Here is an 11,063-nt window from a genome sequence, read left to right on the forward strand (position 1 = left end):
GATTCTGAAGCTCTTGCCAGGAACCAGGGCCTAGGACTAGGTACCCTCTTTACTAGACTTCACTTCCCATAGAGTATGGGCTGTCCAAGTTTAACAGGTGAGGCATGACTGTCATTTTCCCAAGACTGTGTTCTCTGAATGTGCATTCAGATTCTGCCTGGCCTGGGGTCTGGGGCTCAGTTAGGTGTCCTTTGGGGTCACTGAGAAGCCTGCTGCCTGGGATCCTGTGTCCTCTTCTCCCTCATAAAGCCAAAAACACACCATATCAATGGTCCTGATGCTTTTCAGTTTCCCTTCCTGGCGATGGCTATGTTTCTCGGAAAAAGAGCCCTCAGAACTTCAGTTTCACTTTCTATTCCGGGAAATGCAGGGCTCTGCCATGTGATGGCTGCTTCTTTTTACTATTGGTCAGATTCCTCTGAGAGTAGAGCAGAGGTCAGAGATGATTTAAGTCCTGCCTGCTCCTCACAGGCTGTATAGACATTTGGGTTGACTGTCAGCTCTTTCTCACTGCAGTGACCACACCAGCACACAAGACCTGTTCCAGTGCAAGGCCAGTCTGAGTGGAGTAGTGCTCCTGCTGTGGGCTGCAGGGAGCATGTCCACCAGGCTCAACATCTCCTGAGCTGCCCAGGGACACGTTCAGAGCTCAACGCTGATACCAGGAGTCTCTTTCCCTCCAGGAGCTGGTAAGCAAGAAATCACAGATTTGTATGTCTAAGCTTGGGAGAGCCTAGATGCTTGATCTCGGGTGCTGTGGACTTGAAAGGCTGAGGGGCAGGATGTCTGGTGGATGGCTGTGAGCCAGTTAGAGCATTTAACTATTTGGGACATTTTCAGAGGGAGGTTGGAGGACAAACTTTATTCCTCTGACCTGCAGAAGGATCATGTGAATGTCTGGGGTATCAGTGGATGGGGCTTTTCCCCAAGAGCTTCCTGATCAGACACCCCCTACTCCCCATCTCATGCCTAACTACCTGTGGGGGAGACAATGCATGCATTATCTATTAATGATACAATTCAAATAAATAATTTTTTTAGAGATTTTATTTATTTATTTATTTGTCAGCGATCACAAGTAGGCAGAGTGGCAGGCAGAGAGAGGGGGGAAGCAGGCTTCCTGCCAAGCAAAGAGCCTGATGCGGGGCTCAATCCCAAGACCTGATACCTGAGCCGAAGGCAGAGGCTTTAACCCACTGAGCCACTCAGGTGCCCCTCAAATAAATAAATTTTAAAGGATGATTAGCTTTATTATATGATTCATGAATTAGGAGCATCTTATCTGTCAAACAGAAAGGGGCTCCACTGAGCTGTAGGAAGGGAAATGTTTTTAAAGGAAAAGAGGAAGAGAAAAAAGAAATCATTGACAGTTCCTTTGCCACTGTGAGTGCAACTGCTTGGCAGCAGGGCAAACTTCTACCGAAAACACACATACAGTAAGAAGAACACATTGATGACTCCCGCTACGTGACAGGTGAATAAAGACCAGCTGTGGGTGTCCAAATGTCTCTCAAAAGAGGTGATGTGAGTCCTCTGAGGGCAAAAATAATTTTTCCAGGATAATGGGTCTGACAAGTCAGAAATTGCTGGCAAATGGTTCCCACAGTTTTATAGAAGTCTTCCCTCCACTGTGTAGTCATAGTTTGAATCATCTTAAATACACAGTGATGGGTGAAGGAATGAAAAAAGCAAATAAACAAACAAAAAACACTGTGCATTTTGCCAGTGAGCCAAGGAAAACCTAGCAGCTGCCTTGGGTTTCCCAAAGCCTTAAGAGTTCGTTCAACTTAAAGCCATGGTTTATATATCTCATTTTCTCAGATTCAGAAGCAGAGGGTTGCCATGTTACCCTGGCATCAGAATGGCAGAAATCTCACAAGGAGGGGACATTTTTGCAGAGGCAGAATGGATGTTACCCACATGTGCCGCATACTTTCTAGATACTTTTGCCCGCTGCCCTTGCATGAGAGTCAGCTGGGGCATTTTCCCAGTACTCAGTTTCAGTCCTTTCAGTGTGAGCCTCTGTTTTGATGAAGCAATTTCAGAAGATAAGAGAGTAATTATACAGGTTAACATTATACTAAGACATATCAAATTTCCAGGAATTTCACATAATTTCTAGAATGCTTCTATACCTACACAAACAGAACATAAAACACAGGATCTTTGTTTTCTAGGAAGATCACTTAAATGGTAAGGGAACTTTCACAACCTACTACCAAAAGTAGATCAAATCCTGGAAGAACAAAGAAAACTTTTGTCTTTTTGACAGGCAAGAAACCAAATTCTAATTTTGCACGAGCTTACTTTTTTAAAAATTTTATTTATTTATTTAAATTTCCTTTAGTGTTCCAGAATTCATTGTTTATGCACCACACCCAGTGCTCTGTGCAATACCTTAATACCCACCACCAGGCTCACCCATCCCCCATGCCCCTCCCCTCCAAAACCCTCAGTTTGTTTCTGAGTCCACAGACTCTCATAGTTCCTCTCCCCCTCCAATTTCTTTTATATTAAAATTTTTTCATTCCAATGTGAATCAGTCCCGACCATGCATAAAATTCCTTTCCAAAGATTCCTTTCTCACAATCTTTTTACAACTTTCTTCTGCCTCAAAAAAAGTGCATCACCAATCCACATACTTTTTTTTTTTTTTTACTTTTCCTTTATTAAGACATATTTCCTTTTTTATATTTACTAGCTCTAGGCACATTAGTTAATTAGAGTTCTTAGCCTTGAGAAACTTTAATTTCAAGTGAAAATGAAATAGTAAGCATAAGTGAACTGTGTGTTACACCAGCATTCTTTAGATTGGCAAATTTAGAAGTACATTTTATAATTTCTACAAATGTGGTTTTTTTTATAGTACACCTTTCAGTAAAGGACTCCAAAAAAGTTCACCAACAGACCTATATTTATGTTTAATAAAAAAACAAAATTAGAGAAACCTAATTTTAGTAATTAATGTTTCATTATTTTATGTTATTTGGAAATGATCTAAATATTAAATGAATTTAACTTAAATCATTACTTAATCTAGCTCAGCAGAACTATAAGGTTTCAGTTTAGCAGAAAGATTTTGGAAACTATTTAAAAGCTTACCTAATAATTTATTTTTTTTAAGCTCTACACCTAACATGGGGCTTGAACTTAAAACCCCAAGATCAAGAGTCACATGGCATAAGAACTGAACCATAGGGGGGCCCCTACAGGTTCACTTAAAATTTTTAAAGATTTTATTTATACATTTATTCAATATGCTTGTTATTTTTCTGTTGTTGTTTTTTTTTTTAAGATTTAATTTATTTATTTGTCAGACAGAGATCACAAGTAGGCAGAGAAGCAGGCAGAGAGAGAGGAGGAAGCAGGCCCCCCACTGAGAAGAGAGCCCTATGCGGGGCTCCATCCCAAGAACCTGGGATAATGCTCTGAGCCAAAGGCAGAAGCTTTAACCCACTGAGCCACCCAGGAGCCCCTATGCTTGTTCTTTATAATTATGCTTAGATTACCCATAAAAGGAGTAATCACACATCATGAGACATCAAAGTCAATTATTCCCCCATTTATTGTTTTTAATTTTAATGCCAGGATAGTTAACATATAGTGTTACATTAGGTTCAAGTGCACAATTTAGTGATTTGACAGTTCTGTACATGACTCAATGCTCACCATAGTAAGTGTACCCTTCACCTGTTTCATCCATCCCCCTCACTTCCCCTCTGGTAACCAACAGTTTGTTCTCTATAGTTAACAGTCTATTTCTTGGTTTGTCTCTCTCAATCACTTGTTCTCCTTTTGCTCATTAGCTTTTTTTTTCTTACATTCCAGACATGAGTGAAATCCTATGGTATTTGTCTATATCTGACTGACTTATTTCACTTAGCATGATACTCTCAAACTCCATCCATGTCATTATGAAGGGTGATATTTCATTCCTTCTATGACTAAGTAATATATATCACATCTTCTTTATCCACTCATCTATCAGTAGACACTTGGGCAGCTTCCTTAATCTGACTATTGTAAATAATGCTGCAGTAAACAGAGGGGTGCTTGCATCCCTTTGAAGTAGTGTTTTTCTATTTTGGGGGTAAATACCCCAGAGTCCAATCACTGGATGGTAGGGTAATCTATTTTTAACTTTTTGAGGGCCCTCCATACTCTTATCCACAGTGGCTGTACCAGTCATTCCCACCACCCATGTACCAGCATTCCTTTATCTGCACACCCTCTGCAACACTTCTTGTTTCCTGGTTGTTCATTTTAGCCATTCTGACATGTGTGTGATATCTCATTTTAATTTTGACTGGCATTTTCCTGATGATGAGTGATGATGTTTATCTTTTCATATGTGTGTTGTCCATCTGAATGCCTTTTTTGGCAAAATGTCTGATCACGCCTTTTGCCCATTTTTAAATTGGGTTATTTGTTTTTAGGGTGTTGAGTTGTATCAGTTCCTCATATATTTTGTATACTAATTATTTTTTAAAAGGATTTTATAAAAAGATTATTTTTTTAGAGAGAAAGAGAGAGAGCATGTGTGGAAACAGGGGGAGGGACAGAAGGAGGAGAGATTCTCAGGTTGACTCTGTACTGTGATGGAAACCAATGCAGGACTTGATCTCATGACCTTGAGAAATAGGGAGCGGTTCACACTGTTGTCTGGCCTTCCTCTGTGGCTACCAACCTGAACGTTATCAAGCCAAGTTGTTAGGACACAAAACAGGTTTGTAGATGCTTATAGCTTATAGAATCATAGTTCTTATATATAAAATAATGTGCTGGACGGTAGAGCACTAAACTCTGGATTTTAAAGATCTCATATATTTATTTATTTATGTACTCATTTTACTTATTTATTATTTTTCTTTAAGCCAAGGCTTAATCTCATGTACACATTAACAGAAACCAAGAGTACTGAGGTAGTGGAACTATGCACACCATCAGTACCCAAATAGCTACGGACTGGGACAAGGATTGAACCAGCACATCTCCAAGAATGGGGACTGCAGCCTGATTCCTCACACATGGAGAACTGTCACTGCCACCAACAGTTCCCAACTTGGAATCTGAGATCAGATCCAGGGGTTAGGTTTAGAAGTTATGAGGAACTGTTCAATAGAGTGAGTGCCCTCTATAAATCACCACCAATGTCCATCATGGACTAAACCAGCAGGTTCCATTAATAAAGACTGTAGACAGGAAGTGGGGAAGAGACTAAGCCAGGAAAGACCAGTAAATACAGACTGTGGCCTGGAACTGGGGAAGGGATTCCAGGGTGGACTTCTGTCTGAGCCAAGGGGAAGGGCTGGGGCTCTGTCACTGCCTTCTGTGTCTGTGACAGAGTGATGCATTAACCTGGACTTGAAAGGCAATTCAATCAGGAATTGTAATGCAAAAAAGAGCTCAAACCAAGATGGACTTACTGGTGGCCCTTGGAAATAGTAAGAAAGACTCTGACCTCAAAAGGATTCATGGGGTGCCACTCCTGTGTTTCTTTTTGTCCTCAGATAGAGTCAAACGTTTGCTTTGGATCTAGACACTGCTAACAAATCTGTTAAAAAACAAAATTCAATCAAGTATATTCTGAAGGCCTACTTGGATTTATTTATTTGTTTGTTTGTTTGTTTATTAAAGATTTTATTTATTTAATTGACAGAGAGAGATCACAAGTAGGCAGAGAGGCAGGCAGAGAGAAAGAGAGAAGGGTGCAGGCTCCCTGCCAAGCAGAGAGGCTGATGTGGACCTCAATACCAGCACCCTGAGATCTTGACCTCAGCCTAAGACAGAGGCTTGACCCACTGAGCCACCTAGGCATCCAACCTAATTGGATTTATTAAAAGACTTGGGAATCAGCCAGTATCCCATCTATCAAACAAAAAAGAGCTCCATCAAGTTACAGAAAGGGAAAAGTTTTTAAGCGCAGAGAGAACGCAGAAAAGAATCCATTGTTTTAGCCAAGCTTGCCCTCCTAAGGGAGAGATGGGGATCTGTCAGTACAGTTTTTAGTGCTGACTGGGAAATAACCTTGTTGTCTACTGAAAGATTACATCCCTGAAGCTTGAAACCGCTTTTAGGTATTAAGCCTTGGTTAACTGACTTGGGGCACTAACTCAAGTGGCTCCGTTATGACCCTGACTTTCTTCTCAACACATGGATCCATAGAACTATAAAGTCTGTGAGTCATGTTGTTGAGAGGATGAGATAAGAAACGTATGTCTAGCTGTTCACCTAAGGTTTACTGGCATGGATTTCTCACATTCCCTCCCATTTCTACCGCAGCCACAGAGGACCCACTGCCAGGGGTCAGAATACAAGCTCTCAGAGATACCATAAGGTACTCTGGCCCTGCTCTCCCTGCATTGCTGTCACAGCAGAAAATAATAAGTAACAGGACATCACATACAACATCAGCTGAATGCATGGCTTTTGTGAGGCTGAAATTTGCTCAGCACATAGGATCTTGCTGTCCACATCTGTTTGCATTTCCTACCCCGTCGTCTGATTTCCTTTTGCTATATTTGTTCTATTCCTCAGGACTTGTCTCAGTCAGAGATTTCTTCACTCTCCTATGTATTTTCTTGTACATCCTCTGAGAATGCACAAGCATGAGACCACACCTGATTGGGCTGAAGTCTCATCTCATTGGCTCCTCCCTGGTGCCCTAATTGTGTATGCTTCTTTCACACACACTGTTTCCCATTCTGCTTTGTGTCCTGCCTGCTGTCCAAAGGGGTGATAGTGTTTGTTCTCCACACAACAAGGGCTTGACCCCGCACATGCCACTTGCTCAAGATTTATACTCTTCTGCATGTGAAGAATATTCCTGCTGAGCAGTCACAAGTGCTTTCTTAAGTTCTTAATAGCTACCCTTGCAAGCTAGATTCCCAGTTTTTTCTTCTAAGGAGAATGTTTCCATGCCTTAGTCATATGTGTGTCAGTCCAGACCTTGTACACTTGCTCTAAATACTTTCTTCCCAAATTTGTTTTTGCCATCCTCCATCCTAGGCTGCAGGCAGTGGCTGCCAGGAAGCCCTTGGAAGATGTGTCTGATCCCTCAGTTTTAGCCCAAGCTCACCTCTCCAGCCTGCATGCTGGCATGACATCAGTGGTGATTGAAGCGACTTGCTTCCTGGTCTAAAAATTCTGCTGTCTGTCAAGTTGGGCCAGCAAACACTGAGACAACAGATGAAAAGACTACTTCAGACACCTTAGTAGGAAAAAGGAGAGGGCCTGGGGACCAGACACTCTAATGCATTCCCAAGCCTGACTCTGCCTCCACCTTCATTGTGAATGTTATCAATACAACAAGGGAATAAGAAATCGAGAAGGAATATGATGCTGTAATAATCAAGACAGTGGCATAGGGAATATCATGTGACTAGAAGAAAGTGTGCTTCTAATGGGCATGCAGACGGGGAGTGTATGGAATGCGTGACATCCAAAGATAAATATTTCTACAAAATCAAGCATTTACTCCCTTGATGAGTGCATTGAACCACATTGAACACAAACAAAGGTTTCTGTTTTCAGCCCAGAAACCTTAAAAGGGCCCCGTTTTCCAGACACCCCTTCTGCATTTTTCAACTAGTCTCATCCAAGGAGGCATGTGTTCATTGTCTTCTCTGGCCAGACAATATGAATTCCTACAGTTGCCAATCTTCATAGGAGAGAATTTATAGATATTTCACATTCCGTTTAGTCCGTGTATATGATTTCCTTGGTTCCCACAGCTCAAGGTATTATAATCCTTCATGATCAGTTAGGTCCAGGACTGCAGATCCAGCTCCGTTTGATTGCCAGCAGGCAAGCTGACAGAGGGACCGCCTCATCATGGCTGACTTCTTACAACATTCCACTCAACTCCTGCTTCAGTTTTTGCTCACACCACCTTTCCCATGGATGCCACTTTATAGACCAGTCAGTCCTCCAGGTGACTTATCTCTCCCATAGGGTTTCTGTCCCCTTTCACACCCAAGCATGGAACAGGGGATGGGTGGGGTCTCAGGATAGTTGGGGTGGTTCATAGCAAGGCCCAGGTGGATAGTCCAACATGACTTTTTAGAGCATGGGGATCCATGCCCCCTGCTGTATCTACTCCCAGAAATACAAAAAGGATTTTTGTTTCCAATTTCCAAGGAATTTTTGTTTCATTTCCAATCATTAAAAATTTCTATCTCCTAATGAAAAATATATGGCATCTTTTCTGAGAAGGGAAGGAGCCACTCATCCTTATTTAGCTACCTCATGTGAGAACCAAGGTCTCATGGTGATGTTTAAGGTTATCAGAAGTGGATTTTCTGGAGGGTCCCACAGAACAGGTGGGAAGGGGTGTGAGGGTAAGTGCTGGTGCTGCCTTCTTAGATTTGCCACCATGAAGAAGTATTATTTTCATAACATTATAAATAGAGAAAACTAAAGCAAGATAAACAAAGAATAATGTGGACAGGAAAGTTTGGATAAAAGAATCAGGCTTTGAAATTAGTCCGTAAGAATGAAGAGTATCTTAAAGAAGAAGGACTTTCCAAGATAGGGAAGAGACTGAGCAAGGGCAAATTGTACATCCAGGTCAGAAGTCTACACAATGTCTGGACAGAAAGAGAAGGGCTGCTGGATACAATGTTGTGGCCAGGACTGATGTTATACTGTCCATAAGAGCACAGCCCAAACCAACCCTTGTTACACTAACTATTTTTCCTTTCTTCTTCTCTTCTCCCCATAGTGCCTTCTGCTCCAGCCATGGGTCAGTCCCCCTCTTCCCAACCCTCTCATGGTGGTGATTTGGCCTCCAGCTTTGAGAAGTTTTTTAAGGACTTCAAGATGGAAAGCAAAATCATCTCTCAGGAAGCCATCAATTCAATTCAATCAAGCCTGAAAGCGGGGGACCTTCAGAGTGCGGGTTCTGTCATCAACAATGCGTTGAGAGATATCAATAATGCCCCACTGAGCATTGCTGTGACTGGGGAGTCTGGGACAGGGAAGTCCAGCTTCATCAATGCCATACGGGGTTTGCGGGGTGAGGAGAAAGGGGCTGCCGCTACTGGGCCGGTAGAGACTACCATGGAGAGAACCAAATATGAACACCCAAAGCTTCCCAATGTGACATTATGGGACCTGCCTGGCATAGGGACCACTAATTTTCTGCCTCATGAGTATCTGGAGAAAATGAAATTTAGGGAGTATGACTTGTTTATCATCATCTCTGCTACCCGCTTCAAAGGCCTTGATGCACAACTGTCTTTAGCAATTGAAAAAATGAAGAAGAATTTCTACTTTGTTCGAACAAAAATAGACAGTGATTTATATAATGAAAAAAAGAGTAAACCCAACACATTTAACGAACAAGAAATCCTGGAAAAGATCCGCAGTGACTGCGTGAATAAACTTAAAAAGGCCAACGTGAGTGATCCTGAGGTCTTCTTAATCTCCAGTTTTGACTTGGCGGACTATGATTTCCCAAGGCTGGAGAGTACCCTTCTGAGGGAGCTCCCAGAGCATAAGCGCCACATCTTTATGCAACATCTGCCGAATATTACTGAGGCCACCATTGACAGAAAGAAGGATTCCCTGAGACAGAAGGTCTGGCTGGAGGCCATGAGGGCTGGAGCATCGGCCTTTGTCCCTATGATGGGTTACATCAGTGGTAATGATATGGAGACTTTAAAGGACACTTTAACCCTCTACAGGGTTTACTTTGGGCTGGATGACTCATCCCTGAAAATCATGGCCAAGGACTTGGACATATCGATGGAGAAACTCAAGGAAAACCTTAAGTTTCCCCATTTGCTATCAGTTGAGAAGGATGAGAAATCCTTAAGAGAAAAACTGCGAAGATATGTGGAAAATTTCTCCTTTGTTTGTGGAGGACCCATTGCTTCTAGTATTTACTTTAACAAGATTTTCTACCTTCAAAATTTTGTCCTTGAGACTGTAGCAAATGATGCAAAAGTTCTTCTTAAAAAGCAGATTTCTAAGGACTTTGAGGACTCTAGGCAAGACTCTTTACCTCAGGATGTTGGGAATGAAAATGGGAAAAGTAAGACAGCCAGCTCCTGAATTATTCTCAGTGCTGCTATGGCACTGGTGCCTGGAAAGATAACTTAGGGTTTCCTCTAAGCATTCTGACCCACTGCCCTCAAGGGTATCACAGACATTTCCATAATACACTCTTGAATAAACCACTAACGTAATGACTATTATTTGACAGTGGGAGCAATGAGCTCTAAAGAATCCTTCTTTTGTATGATTGTTTTGGGAAAAGTGAAGGACAGTAATCTGGAATTTTCTGATTAGTGGAGAGAATAACTCGTTGTGTGATGGTTACTTCATACACAGCACCGGTCTTTCTACTGACATACTTGTAAAAAATGGCTATGCCCAGAGTGGGTTCTGAAAATGAATTTTGAAATAAACGCATGCATAGTGCCTTTTTGGTGTTCCTGACATTCTGTTATGAATCCGTAAATTCTCTTCTTAAAATTTTTACTTAAATTCCAATTAGGGAACATACAATGTAATATTAGTTTCAGATGCACAGTATAGTGATTCAACACTTCCAAATAACACCCAGTGCTCATCACAAAAAGTACACTCCTTAATTCCCATCTCCTATTTAACCCATCCCCTCCAGTCACCTCCCTTCTGGTAACCATTAGTTTGTTCTCTATAGTTAAGTGTCTGTTTCTTGTTTTGCCTTTCTCTGTCTCTTTTTTTCCCCTTTGCTTATTTTTTTTTTCTTAAGTTCCACATGTGAGTGAATTCGTACGATATTTCTCTACTTTGAGTAACTTATTTCACTTAACGTAACTCTATCCTCATCTATGTCATAACAAATGGTAAGATTTCATTGTTTTATGGCTGAGCAATATTTCATTTTATCTATATCTATATCTTTATCTGTACCTATATATCATATCTTCTTAATCCATTGATCAGTCGATGGACACGTGGGTTGTTTCTATTATTTGACTATTGCAGATAAGTGCTGGGATGCAGGTATCCCTTTTAATTAGTATTTTTCTAATCTTTGTGCGCATAACTAGTAGTGCTGTATCATTGGGTAC

The 11,063-nt window shown here is 41.4% G+C and overlaps 1 protein-coding gene across 1 annotated transcript; it reads left to right on the forward strand.

Annotated features, from left to right (window-relative positions):
- Positions 1 to 417: 417 nt before the first annotated feature.
- LOC122915505 (T-cell-specific guanine nucleotide triphosphate-binding protein 2-like) lies at positions 418 to 10,427 on the forward strand. Its single transcript, XM_044262259.1, has 2 exons — positions 418 to 689; positions 8,723 to 10,427. The coding sequence occupies exon 2, from the start codon at positions 8,740 to 8,742 to the stop codon at positions 10,054 to 10,056; it is 1,317 nt and encodes a 438-aa protein (XP_044118194.1). The 5' UTR covers positions 418 to 689; positions 8,723 to 8,739; the 3' UTR covers positions 10,057 to 10,427.
- Positions 10,428 to 11,063: the final 636 nt, after the last annotated feature.

The sequence above is a fragment of the Neovison vison genome, chromosome 1 (genome assembly GCF_020171115.1).
Source record: "Neovison vison isolate M4711 chromosome 1, ASM_NN_V1, whole genome shotgun sequence".
In the NCBI taxonomy this organism is placed as follows: Eukaryota; Metazoa; Chordata; class Mammalia; order Carnivora; family Mustelidae; genus Neogale; species Neogale vison.